General features: G+C 43.9%; 1 protein-coding gene across 4 annotated transcripts in view; it reads left to right on the top strand.

Annotated features, from left to right (window-relative positions):
* The window catches only part of SLC66A2 (solute carrier family 66 member 2), a 73,253-nt gene extending 59,244 nt beyond the window's left edge, over positions 1-14,009 (top strand). For all 4 annotated transcript variants that reach the window (XM_032705253.1, XM_032705268.1, XM_032705261.1 and 1 more), the window contains one exon: positions 11,222-14,009. In XM_032705253.1, the coding sequence (XP_032561144.1) occupies positions 11,222-11,429 (208 nt within the window). In that variant the 3' untranslated portion in view covers positions 11,430-14,009. The remainder of the gene's footprint in view (positions 1-11,221) is intronic.
* Positions 14,010-14,219: the final 210 nt, after the last annotated feature.

The following is a 14,219-nucleotide window of genomic DNA, read 5'->3' as shown; positions in this document are numbered from 1 at the left end:
ACTGGATGGACCAGGTTTTTGTACAACTGTAAGGCTTACTGCTAACAGTTTCTCTTCTCTCTTGACCTTTTAATTAGTGGTTCTAATAGACACCAGGAAGATCAGATTCCATTCCTGAATCTGCCTGTTTCAAAGTTAAGAGACTGAAGAAAGTAGTCTGTAGTCCTCAGAAGATTTCTAGTTTCTTCTCCCTTGGAGGTGTTACTACATCAGGAAAGTAAACAAACGGTGTCAGTGCACTCGGGATGAGGACAGTCTGTTAGTATGTGAACAGATAGACTGAAACAATCTTGTTCTGATCCCAAGAAGCAAATGGATTGTCCCCTCTTTTCACTTACAGCAGCCCTGTGACTGATGCCCCAGGTTCAAGGACCTGTGCTTTCTGCTTTACTTTCTGCTGATATGTGGCCTCTGGGTTACTCTGCTGGGGTCAGCACTTCATTCACCTCTCTGCTCACCTCCTGTGTCTCCCCAGAGCTGTTCTCTCAAGACCTGGAGCAGCACAGCATGAAGCTCCAAAGACAGTTCTTTGTGCCCTGTGCACTCAACACATCTGAGAATTTCAGGAACTGAAGGAAGAGGCAAGTGGAAAAATCCAGGAGGGAGACCTTCCTTCCCTCACCCTCACAGCACTTCTGACAATGTGAGCAGCAGTATCCACTTCCCTTAAGCATCCCTAAGATTGTAGCACAGTGTGGACTGCTAAAGCTCTTGCACATCTTTGAAACTCTTTCTCATTTCTCTTCCCCCGGCACCTCATCTCATCAGTTCAAAAAATAAATTCAAAGCCAATGACTTCAAACTAAAAGCATTCATCTTTTACAAATAGTTCAAGGGTTCTGTACAGTAATGGGAATAAAGCTCTGCTGGCATGTTTAATGAGTGCTCTCTTCAGCCGGTGCTTTTCTCTGTGCCCTAAAAATCTGAATTAGAAGAGAAAATTTGTTGTACTTTTGTTGCAAAACCATTCCATTAAGTTTGGGCACTCTGTTTTCTGCTGGCAATTAAGTGTCATGCCAGGTATTTTGCATGGTTAAGGTCAGATCAAGGCACAAAAGGTCAGAGATGAGCTTGTCTTGAAGGCACCTGAGAGATGAAAGTTTTCTAAAAATGTCTTTTTCCTCTTTTACCTAATAAATTTGGGAATAAAAGTGCCTCAGTTCTTGAAATTCCAGTACCTGTTTTGTTTCGCCAGAATTCATGACAACCAGTTGTGTAAGTGGGATAAGGTACCTGCTTATGTGGTTGCAGAGTTGTCTCCCTCAGTGCAGTAGGACTGAGTGGGATTAGAAATTTGCAATGGAAGTAAACTGAGGTTTGAGTTTGAAGAAATGTAGGTTGAGATGCAAGGATGCAAATATCCATAATGGTAATACTGACTGTGATGAAGATCTGAAAATTAGCAGAGTCGTGAGTAATTTAAGTAATTAATAGATGAACCAGAACAGCAGGAGAAAGAGATTGAAGGACCTTAGGCCAGAAAGTGACTTTGCAGTTTGGTCCAGAAAGACTAGTAGGAAGAATCGGATAGAAAATGGGAGTGTTGGGCAGATACGGGTGGGTCAACTACAGAGATTGCCTGTTTCAGGTGTGACCTGTAATGGTGCATGTGGTCCCCTGCTCCTCAGACATAGAGGAACAAGGAAAAAGAAGAATAGGAAGTGCAGAGACTTGACATACTGAGTATCTGCCCAGAAACTGAGACAGGGAGGAAGTGAAGTGCTTGTAGCATTCTTGAGTGGAATGTAGAAAGAAATAAAACTTGATGTCAGAAAAAGCTGTTTCAACAAGGCTCAAAGGTAGGGTTTTAATTTGTTCTGGGGAAGACAGCTGGGAATGATATATGTCCACATCACATAAGGGAATGGAATTATATGCCAAGCCAGATGTCCTGGCATTGTCAGGCAAGCTTTCAGGGTAGTTGCAGAAGCCTTTTCCCTTCAGATACCAAGTCTTGTATTAGAGAATTTCCTAGAACAGGTTTCATAGTGTGCAAAGGGGTAGATTGCAAGAGTTTGGCAATGAAGATAGGCTAGGGGATGTCTATCCTTGTCGAACTGCAAAGACCCTGGTTGGGCTGAAGTTTTAAGATTTGTTTCATGCCACTGTGTGTGGGATGTGATTGTGATGCTTTTATTTCCTCCCTACAGTGTTCAGTTCTGTCTACAGCATGGCTTTAAAGCACTTTAAAGTTCTGCAACCACTGTGGGTCAGCGGTAATACTGCTTGTGGGAAGTGGCTCAGAAGGGGTTGGTTTATGGTGGCACCTGCTGATAAAGCACAGCCTTCCAGCTGGGCCTTACTTTGAGAAACAGCACACAGGTATGTGCTGTGTCACTGTCACCATTAACTTAACTCTGTACCTCTGTGTGCACATGTGCATGTGGAAGGAAAAGAGGAAACCTGGAATTTCATATGAAGAATTAGCTGCTAACATTCTGTCGTATAGGACTTGCAAGGGGTTATTTCATAGAATCGGTAAGGGTGGAAAAGACCTCTAAGTTAGACCAAGTCTAACTGTTAACCTGACACTGCCATGCCCACCATTATTTCCTTATAGTGCTAAGGTGTTTTGTAGAAAAATACAAGCTTTGTTTCTTGCAAAAATCTTAACCTTATTTCCAGGCAGTAAACTGACTGGGAGGCAGGACCTTGTTCCTGAGTGATCGCTCTTATTTTACGCACTAGTGTGTTTGGGGTTTTCATTTCTCCAGAATGTAAGAAGCATTTTACTAACTGATGGATGTGATTTTTCATGAAAAGTGATGACTGCAATATCATTAGGTTTTGTCCTTGGGGGTACTGTCTTTGAAGACAACTGAACACTAGTCCTCTAGAACAAGGTAAATGCTAGAGCTGGGGCTGCTATCTTGTGTGTGTTGACCAAAGTGATAATTGCAGTTATTGAATTGGAATACTAGAAGTGTGCTCAGGCTATGTACTGGTTACCATATGAAGGGAAAATGCACTCAAATTACCTCACGTTAAGTTGGATGAAGAGCCTGATGATTTCCTTGTTGTTTAGGGCAGAAAGGAAGATTTAAAAGAGTTTGATTTGAGCCTTGGCATACAGAGCTGTGCTGAAGCAAAGCTCTATTCTATCACATCTTTTTATTACCTTTCAAATTGAATGTGTCCCAAGTTATTTAGAACTAGAGAAGGAAATACACTGAATAGTGTTACATGAGGGCATTATGTTGCCATCTCTTGGCATTGGCCCTGCAGGACATAGCAGTGATGTCCCTCCTGGCAGCAGGCAGGCTGCAACAGCTGGGATGTGGAGGGCCAATTCACCCAGCAGGGAAGCAAGCCATGGTAAGGAGTGCTGCTTCCTGGGATTTGCTACCAGCCAGCTGCATGGTAGCAAGGGCATGGGGATGGTCCTTTTACCACCCACTTTTCAGTGCATGGGTTGTGCCAAGTGGCTGGAGAGAAGATGGGCAGCATGAGAGCATCTAGAGCAGCATGAGCCAACAGCTGTGCCTACAGCTCCGCTGATGGTAGTGCTTTGAGTGGGAGGTGAGAGACAGGGAAGGGGGGACAGATCCTCAAGAACAACTTCACGAGTGAGATTGAAGGGTGGTGTAGTGTAGGTGTGGTCTGCACATTTTCATTAAATTGACACTACCAAGTGCATTGGCAGCTGACTGTATTACTGTGAGCAGTGCAGGGCATGATTTGCTGCCCTGGCACTTGAGGAAAGCCCCTCCCTGCCATGGCAGCAGGTCTCTAAGCTTCCCAGTCCACCAGCAGCAGAAGCAGAGCCTGACTTGATCCATGTTTGTACCACATGTCTGAGCAGACCTGAGCTTAACAGTCTGGCCAGCATCCATGTCTCCTGGTAGGAAGGGCACTGGTGTGATTTGTGGTTCAAGTCTTTCCGCTGATCTGCAAAAGAGATTTATTTTCACACCTGCTTCATGGAACTTGGGGTGTTTAAGAACTTTGTGTGTTTTGAGCTGCTGCCCTTCTTTCAGCAGCACAAGTTGTCGAGTACTAGAAATACTTTGTAGCTGTTAAGGTGTACCAGTTTTTGGACCTGTACAAACTAAATTTTAGGTATAGGTGCTTGAAATAGCCAGAGGCCATACCAGTGATCCTGGACTATCCACCAGCCCCTGTGTGGCATGTTTTGTAGTTTCCCCTTGACTATCCTTTCACAGACATGTTTTCACAAATACTGGGGTTTGGATGGGTATGCTACATGGGGTCAAAATGTGTGACATGCTGCCACTCTTGGGAGTTAAGAAGACAGATATTCATGAGAAGAAATAATTGACAAATACCTGCATACCCTATTTTTCCATGACACTTTGTTGTTTAAGTGCATCTTTTTGGGTTTGTTTGCCTCATGATGTTGCAGAGTGAAATCCTCCATTTCATCTTTCCTCAGTGATGTGTACAGTCCCTGAAAATGATAGAACCTTTCAGATAGTTTGCTCTTGGATTGCAGCCCACTGTGGTATCCATTCTTCATGGATAACAACTGTTTTAGCTTGGTTACAGAGGTCCAAAATAAATGCTGGATCTCTCTTCCTGCATACTCTTCTTAACTCCTGCTAGTATCATGGGGCCGGACAAATGTCTTTCTCTTGAGGTGGTTGGTGCTGCTCCAGCCTCAGAGGAATTGTTGAGAAGTGAGGTAAGGCACCCACACTGAGCAGAGCACGTAGGACTTGTGAACAGTTTCATGCTTGGATTCCCAGCTGGCTGTGCAGTATTTAAAACAAGATCTATGCTTGTGCACACAGAAGGACTTGCCTTCGGGTATGAACACTTAGTTTCCAGATTTTTAAGCTTCAGACAATTTGGATATCTGATCCCAATGTTTTCTTATTAATCTTTTTTTTTCTTTTTTTGGCAGATTAAAACAATTTGGTTAGCATCAGGAGAACCCCTTTTTTTGTTAAGCCATATGGCATTTTGTTAGGAACAAATGCTCTATTTATTAATTTTTGTTTGGTTTGTGCGGTGTTAAAAATAACACGGCGTTTCTGTTTTGTGTTTTCTGGTCTGTGTTTCACTGCTGTAGGCAGGCTAGCCTCTGATTGAAGTGCAGTGTTACGGATTCTTGTTTTCTTTTCTAAGCAGACTATTTTGGAGCTGCAAATGGGAGCTGAAAGTTTTCCAAAGTCAGGATGTTATAACCAAATCTGCTTTTTCTTCCAGACGTTCCCATGCAAATGGCTTGTGGGAGGTAATGGCTTAAAAGGTTGCAGGAGAGATACCTTCTGTACCCTCTTCCCCTCTTCCCAAGCCCAAATACTCATTGACAGGCTGTTTCAATGTGGACTTTATTCCTGAGGGAAATACTATCTTGTGAGCTCTTAAATGATTTTATTCTGCTTTTATATCCCCAATCATTTAAAGAACTGTCGTTATTTTTAACATATATGAAAGTCAAGTGCTAATATATGAAGAAATGTCTCTGAAACTGTGTCAATCTAATCAGATTTTTTGATTCAGAAAACCTGTGTTATGGTCTATTACTCAGCCATGATGAGGGGAAGTTGTGGTGAATTTCCACTGATTCTTGAACAAAAAGAGACCAGGTTAATTCTCCTCTTTTTAGTTCCCTTCTCTTTTTAGTTCCTGTTGACTGACATAAAAAAAAAAAAAGAAGAAAAAAGAAGCAACTTTCAAAGTAGATAACAGTCAATAAGTTTTACTAGTTTTTCTGTTGTTAAAAATAACTTAGGAGTTTTGAGTTCATTGACTATCTGAGCACAATTAGCCCTATGTTTGTGAGTGTAGCAGGATGTAATTACATCAGGGCACCACGTACCTCCTGTTGCTATTTGTGCTGAAATGTCTGGTTCAACCACTACAGAATTTCTCAACGGAAGTCACCGTCTAATGTCTGATTCTCTCTGTGTCTTCTAGTTTGCAGGGTATTTTTGGGTTTGTGTGTTATGCTGCAAACATGCAGAGTCATAACACTGATGTGAGAAAATCTACAGTGCAAACGGGAAGTGAATACTGCTGTGTCTTTCTTCTTGCATAGGTTTTGTGCTGAGTACCAGCCCATGTTCTTCAGACTGCTGCTCTGCAGCCCTGCCAGTGTGCTACTCTTTGTAAGCTGTTCTGATGGATGGTTGCAACTAGTCTTAAAACAGACTGGTTTACCTGGGAGGAGGAAGAGGGGCTTCACATATCATACTTTTTTTACAAGATCCTTCTTTTTGGTCAGTTTTGTTCTTTCAGGTGAAGGAAGAAGAAAGGCGTAATGACCAAGAAGTGGCTAATGTTGTGTGCAAAGACTCTGATAGAAAATCAGAGACTTGAGGCTGTTGCAGCCAGGTTTTGAGCAGAGGGAATGAAGATGCTGAAAAGCTTTGATTAGAGTAGCGTTAGTCCTGGATGAGATGGATCGAGCCTAAATATCTGGCTGATATCACTGTTCCACAAAGAGAAGCAATGGAAAATGTTTTAGATTTTTTTTCTCTTTCGAGTGCACTTTACAAGCTCTTTCTACATCTAAATAATTCCAGAGGTATTTTGTAAAAATTATGGTTTGTTGGCTGACTGCAGGCACGATGTACTGATAGGTGGTTTTACCTGTAGTTGCTGTCAACTTCCAAGTCAATACAAAACATACAAGGAAGGGGAATGAATCAGATCGTTTCATGAGAGAAGTGAATGCTTTTTTCCAGCATGTAATTTATTTATTTAGCAAATGAAGATGGGTATACAGCATGTTTATGAAATCTGCTACCGGTAGTAGACAACAGCAGTGCCGTAGGGCATTTAGCAATCTGCCCTTAGTCTAGTGTCTGATCAGCAGTGCTGGTGTCTCTGAGAATTTAGTTCCAACAGCAGAATAAATAACTGCTCTTTCAGGTTTTAAGGGCAGTTGAAAAATACCAGCTTTTCCTCTTTGTGGTCAGTTGCAATTTGTGAAGACTTGACACTGCGACTACATGAGCAGCTACTTATATTGAGCTCAGCTGTAAGGAAAGTGGTTGCTTTTTAGGAGGTTTGTTGTCATTGGATACTGCAGTACTGATTTACATTACTGGGAAGTGCTATTTTTACTGCAAATCTGCCTCTGCCTCTGGCAATACCAGCTATTTGAGCACAGTTCCTGCCTCATGCTTCTCAAGTTGGCATATCTGTTGTCACCCAGCCAAATGCTGCCATTTGTTTATTTCTGCATCCCCAGGTTGCTCTATGGTGCTGCTCACCTCTAACCTGCTCGCTTACTTGCAGTAAGAGCAGTTGTGCTGTCCTAATAGACCATATCCTCCATATGAACAAGGTGAGCATATCCTGCCTTCCACACCTCCCCAGCTTAGCTTTGGGCTATTTCAGGAAAGATCCTGTGTATTTACTCCTAAATTCCGCTTTGCTGTGTAGCCAGTGCTGCACAGAACAGCTTCACTTGCGTGACTTTGCAGATGTCAGGAAGAGAGAGCGTGAAGTTGGTCTTTGTGAGTTAGGTTGGGACATTTTTGCTGCATGCAGCCTCTTTGTGCTGGACTATCCAGTCTCAGGTGGTCTTGGTGGTGGGCCCTGACTGCCTCATCTGTGTTGACAACACAGCATTTTCTCTCGCATTGTGAGGCCAAGGGCCAGACGTGCACCAGTGGCCTGTGACCTGCCAGCTCCCAGCACCTGGCACACAGCACTGCAAAGGTCGATGGGCTGAGGCCAGTTGTACAAGGCTCAACAAGACCAAATGCCAAGTCCTGCACTTAGGTCACAACAACCCCATGCAGCGCTATAGGCTGGGGGAAGAGTGGCTGGAAAGCTGTCTAGTGGAAAATGAGAATAAGACAAGAACTGCCTCTCTTCCCCAAGTGACTGGGTGAAGTTGAGAAGCTGTGGACAAAAACTGGCTTCTCTGTGCCATGTGGCATCCTGAAGTACCGTGATGGCTGTAAGTATAGAACAGTGATGGTGTATCCATGCGATCCATCATGCGTAGTCATGCATGCACCATTGCGTTATTGTGAGTGACATTGCGTATGCAGCAAGGACAAAGCAATTGCAAAGCCCAGATTAGGGGAGGGGACCATTACTGTACTGAGCATCTGGAAATGAGGACCTGACAGAAGCCGTGTTGATGGTGTAAACTTTGTTCACCCTGTCTCCCAACCTCCTGAAGCATGGACCTGTGATGTGGTAGTGGGGCAGGGGCAGCTCTATTCCCCATGAGATGCCACGTGGACACTTGATGGGTTTCTCAGTGAGCTGAAACTTTCAGGCTGTGTGTGCCAATGGGTTCTGGTTGAGAAGGGAGAGAGCCAACAACAGTAGCTTTTCCCCTCCCTGGGGTGGGCAGTGGAGGAGTGAGACACATACTTAATTAGAGAGGGTGCTTTGTAGCCCCTCCTCCCCCACCCACTACCAAAACCTCACCACACAAACCCAATACAACCCTGAACACCCTTGTCTCTGGTTATATTCCTCTGTCTGTCCATCCCAAAGTCAGATTGCTTCCAAGGACTTGTGTACCATTTCTCTTTCCGTTCCTGTCATTCCCTGTCCTGCTCTAGTCTCTTTTTTCTATCTGTTCTCATCTGACCAACCTTTTGGCTTCTCTGATGTCTCCTTGGCTTTTCCCTGTGGATCTTCATTGCCTTGTCTCACATCTTGCGTGTCTGTCCCCATTTCCTTACCAAGTGGTTTGTGGTTACCCCACACCCCTTTCGATCTGTGCTGGACATGTTCCTTTTGTTCAGTCCCACTCTCTCTGGAGAGCAGCTGGCACTCCCACGGTCACTGATTTGCATCAGCTCTGTGCTCTGAGAACCTCAGTGCAGCTGCAGTACGAAGTTTTGTGGGACATCAAGTGTTTTCAGTTTGTTTTTTGTCTTTTTTTTTTTAATTTTATAGTACCTTGGTGATTGGCAGGTTTTCTCTGCTGTTTTATCTAAGCTGCTGGACAGAGGAGGATGTATATTTTTTGGCTCAGTGGCAGGCCAGTGATGTTAGCTCTTTAAACTATCTGTTGCATATTTTAAAATCAGCTTTGCCAAGGTCAAGTTGAGTTTTTCCTGTGTGTAGAGCATTGTCATGTCCTATAGAGAACTCCAGGCATGATGATTCCTTGAGTGTCAGGTGTACGACCTGAAGAGTGGGGCTCTGAAACATCAAAGGCTGTTGGAGCATGCACCAAGTTACCCAGCCAGTACTGCAGAATGTTGAGTTCACAGGTGGCTTCCTAGCGAAACCCAGAATTGCTTTGGCAAACTTGGCACAGCATGTGACACGGCTAGAGGTGTGCTTGGCTCCTGTGATGCTGCTGAACTGCAGGTGTCCGTAAGGTTTCCCTCAGTGATTGATTATTCTTTCTTTGTGGGGGTTAACTCTTTTGTGGGCTGTACATTTTCTGACAGTGTGTATCTTGTTCTCCACATCTGCACTGCGCTGTAGGATGACTTAAAAAACCCAGCTAGCTTTCTCCATTGGGAATATGTGACAAATATCCTTTGCATGTTAAATTCCCATTCAGCTGTTCCATGGCATCCCTGAATTGCCTGTCTGTCAACAGTGAGCAGTTGGTTTGATTGGCCAGGTTGGGCATGTGCTTTTAGTGAGGGTCCCCAGCCATGCCAGGACAGATTCACGATTAAATTGTGACCAGTTGCCCAGGAAACACTGAGGAGCTTAAAATTAGAGGAGGAAGAAAGTTTGCTGCCAGCAAGCAAGGTGCCAGTTTTATTACTCTCAGAGCTTATTGCCCTTCCTGATTAAAATCTCAGTCCCAACCACTGCCTGCATCTATAAAACTCCCCTAAGTGTGAAGTAAGGTGACTTGGAGTGACTGGGAATGTGCACAGGGCAGGTGGTGCATGCTGTTTGCACCAAGCACAAATGATATTGTGGGTTCAGCAGTTGTTTTCCTTTTCTGATTATTTATTTACATTTTTAGAATGACCTTGGGTGGGGAATGGCTGCTCACTTAACCCTATGTCCTTGCTTGCACTTCCAGACAGACAGAGACTCTTTGGAAAGTCCCAGTTGTGGACTTGTTTTATGCTCTCAGCTGCATGACCTGAGTTACAAAAAAGCTCTTGTTTCCGTAGTGCAATGGGGCTGTATAAACTGATGCTCTTGGCCACCCTTCCCATATGGGGATAGAGTGGACTGCAGCATTTGGCTTGCAATAGCATTGTGCGCTTCTGTCCAAAATACGAATTGTGCTAGCTCCTGCCTGAATGCTTGAAAAATGAACATGAAGTCCTACCTGCTGCATGGACCTGACGGTGTTTGATGAATTGGAGTCTGTGCTGGCAAAATGTAATTGCTTGTAATTATGACGAATCATGCGCAGTGCTCGTACTGTGAACTACAAAGCTTTTGTCCACTGCCGCTTATTCAGCTGCTTAAAAAGCTCTCCTGATAAAGTGCATGAAGCTCAGAAACAGCCTTCAAGGTTTGGTTATTCGCATTTCGTTGAGGACACTGAAAAAAATTCGGTCTATTTGAACTCACTTCTATTCCCCAGAGTTTCTCCTGATGTGGGGGAGCAGAAGCTGGACTGCAGGACAGGGGATGGCTCAGCAGTATAGCAAAATGAAAGCAAGGAAGGCTATTAAGAGCATTGCTCTTGATCTGTGTCCTTGATAAAAATCCCTAGTGATGTTCATCCTTCCAGTAACAGCTGCAGGCGTGTTGTTTCTCCTCTTTCTGTATTACTGGACAATCTGTCTTTCTGCTTGTTTTGGGATTGCATTTTCTGCAATAGGGAGTGGTTTCTTCTATCTACCAGAAGTGTTTGTTTCAGCAGATTGTAAAAAGGTGTGCATGCATGAGGGAGCGGGTCTGTGTGTTACCTCACCTTGCTTGAGCACAAAATGGCACGCACAAGAAATAACTGCTGGGATGAATTGCTGTTGTTTTCCATGTGCTGTATTACTTTGGTTTATGGTCCATGCTGTCAGCATGTGGCAGTCATGTTTACAGAGCACCACTGAGTCAAATGTCCTAGCTGGCTATTTTAAAATGTTGGGTACCTTCACAGCTACAAGTCTTTGGAGCTGTAATTGCTGAGATAAGAGTGCTGCAGTTTGTGGAGTAGAGAATTGGATGCTCCCTTCTGGGTACAGTGCTGCACATCTTGACTGGGCATGCTGTCTGCCCATGTTGAGGGGAGTCCCAACCCACTGTTGAGTATAAAGCCTTGCTGAAAAAGGGGGATCCTCTGGCACAGCAGGTCTAATTTGAAGCAAAATTCTTCTCAGTAAATACTCTTCCCTTCTTTTCTGTCTTTTAGCATCAAGATGGTGCTGATGTGGACCAGTGGGGACACATTCAAGACTGTTTACTTCATCCTGAATCAGGCCCCTTTCCAGTTCTCCATCTGTGGACTCCTGCAGGTTTTTGTGGACATCGCTATCCTGTTGCAGGTTTACTTGTACAGCTACTACCCTCAGAAGCCTGTGTCCCACACTACACACCCAGCCAGCACCAAGGCCCTGTGAGGAACTTAGCTGGACAGGTTGCAGGTCAACAGCGCTGTGGAGTCAGCCATGGCAGCTCCTCTTCCACTTGTAAATACTCTGGGGTTGCTGAGTTGAAAGCAGAAAAGAGAACAAGGGTTGAAAACCTGGCTGCACTTCCAGCTCAGGAAGTTTTATTTTAAATAACTTGCTCGCTCTGTTTTCAGACTTAGCTGTACAGAACTGTTCTTGGTGGGGGGAGGGGCACTTTATTTTTGCATACCTACCTATGAGCCTTATTAACTCACAAATGTTTGTGTATTTAATCACAAGGGCTGGATGGTTTGTGTTTTTAATGCTATTTAAAAATGTTACACCACAGAAATGATAGGATATTTTGTCTGAAACTTTTACCTATTTATATAATATAAAGTCTGTATATTGGCAGGAAGTTTGTGGCATATACTAGCATCCACGATGGAGGAAGAAGAGCAAATCTAGGAGCTTTCTCTTTTCTCTGTAAGGGTGGCAGAGAAGGTGAGGGCAGGAGGCCCTGCAAAGAGGTGAGCAACCAGAAATGAGCTGGTCATCAACATGTTAAAAAGTGAGCAGGTGTTTAACCCCACTGCAGGATCAGTGTGGCAGGAGGACACATTAAGGAGGTGATGAAGGGGGCCTGAGTATGGATGATGCTGTAGCCATGATGGTGCTGGCACAGCTAGTCAAGTGGTCAGCCAAAAGGAGGAGCCAGCAGGAGACTGCAGGTAACTTAGGTAGTCATGCTTTGAAATGATGGGGTTTGGGAATAGCCCATCCTGCACTCGGGGGGCAGCACTGCCCCTGTGGCTGTACACGGGACAGAGCTGGGCTATATAGGATGACTTTCACAGACCAAGGGGCCAGCAGATGTGTGTTGCCAGTATTGCCAAGCCAGTATTTCTAGATGGCAATTGAGCCACAAAGGTAGAAGCAGGTCCACTTCCATTGGCTCAGATATTGAAAAGTTTGAGACAGAGAAAAAGCTGTATCCTGTGGAGTAGGACTAGCACCTGACAGCTTGATTTGTTGAGGCTGAGATTCATGTTCATGTTGTTTAATGCTAAACAAGAACCAGTTTATATTTTGGGGTGTTTCCTGCATTGACCCAGCAAGGAAGGAGTCCACATTTTCATTTTACTCTTGCGAACTTTTAGGCTCTTGGAAGAATCAGCAGGCTGTACTTAGACAGAGGGACTGAAAAAGCTGAAAGAGCAGAGTTTATGTAGATGATGTCTCTAATGACTGTTTGCCATTAGGTCACTGTGCTCTTTCTGAGAGCTGCATGTCACCAGCAGCTGCAGGTGGTGTGGGCCCACAGGAGACTGTGACTGAGCTCTGGGCTTCTGCCAGCTGAAGTCATGAAACCGCCCCAGGTGGTATGAGGTGGCACAGTGAGACCCTTAGTCCCAGGAACAGCTATGCCTCTGCTGCTTCCTTCTTCATGAGGCTTCCTCCCTCTGCCCAGTGAGTCCTGTCTGACCACAGGAGAGGTGTTAGAGCTGGCATAGATTTTTCAGAATCACATTTTTTTCCGAGAATAGCCCAAAAGTTTATGTTTTCTTACTGATGACAGCAAGTCTGAGGTTTGATAACTTCAGTGTATAAATCAGATACTTCCCCTACTGTGCTTTATTTGGGAACCTCACAATTTGAGTCTGGACTGTCTTCATCTCTGGCAAACTGTCCAGTGGAGGGGAATCACCCTCTGCCCAGGCACTGACTCCACGCTCTTTGTTCAATACCATACTCTTAGGCCTGAAGTGACCTTACAATGTACTCGGCATGGCAGACTATGAATGTTTTGTTCCTCTTTCTTCTCCAATGTTCTGGTTGTGTTACAGGAACATCTGGGCTTTTGTCTTTTTTAATTGAAAACTTACTTAACAACTGGCTTCTTCAGTATGCTGCTTTAATGAGGATTGTATTTCTACTGTTTGCAAACAAACATTTTCTTGTGTGTTTTAATGGTCTGAAGGGTTTTTTTAATAACTTGTAATGGTAAGATTTTTGTACATGGTGGTCCTTTTCTAATATTCTGTGAAACAGGGATGTAAGAAATTAATGGTTTGTAAGAAACATACTTCTGTATGTTATAGCTTCACCTGGGAATGCACACTTTTGGCCACCCCTTTGGCTTTGAACTACAGATATTACTGAGGATATAACAACTTCTGTTTTTTCCTTCTGGGACTCTTCCTTGGGCAGATTCTTGAGTCTGTCATCAATACCCAAGCCAGCAAGCTCTGCAGACCAGACTCATTCACACCAGAGCTGCAAATGCTGGAAGAGAAGCCAGTGAAACCATGTCTGAGTCATCTTCTGTATGTGGCATTTAGCAAGGTAGGACTCTTGGCCAGGAACTCTTTAACTTCATCTTGCAAGGTACTTTAGGGACAAAGTGTTGCAGAACTTTGGTTTTGTTCTCTAATTGTCAGGAAGTATCTGTATCCATGATCACCTCAGAGAATAAGAAATCAATTACTTTAAATACATCTCTTTGAATGTATGGCACATTTCATGGAGTTTATTTTTTCTGTCAGTTGCAATGTTTTTTTAAAATAAAAATTACCTATTATATATAAATTGCAGTGTTGCTTTGTTTTGTTCAGGTACAAAATGTGTGCTGCTTACCTCTTACTATAATTCATCTTGTCTACAGCACTGTCAGTAGGAATAATTTGTTTGCTTTTCCCCTCTGATGAGTGGGTGAGCACAAGGCATAAATTGTCCTGAGGCCATGATGCACAACAGGGATTCTGGATTTCTGTCCCCTGCTCTTCCATAGGTAAACTT

The sequence above is a fragment of the Chiroxiphia lanceolata genome, chromosome 1 (assembly GCF_009829145.1).
Source record: "Chiroxiphia lanceolata isolate bChiLan1 chromosome 1, bChiLan1.pri, whole genome shotgun sequence".
In the NCBI taxonomy this organism is placed as follows: Eukaryota; Metazoa; Chordata; class Aves; order Passeriformes; family Pipridae; genus Chiroxiphia; species Chiroxiphia lanceolata.
Note: the sequence above shows the minus strand (reverse complement) of the source record. Positions and strands in the feature narration are given on the sequence as shown.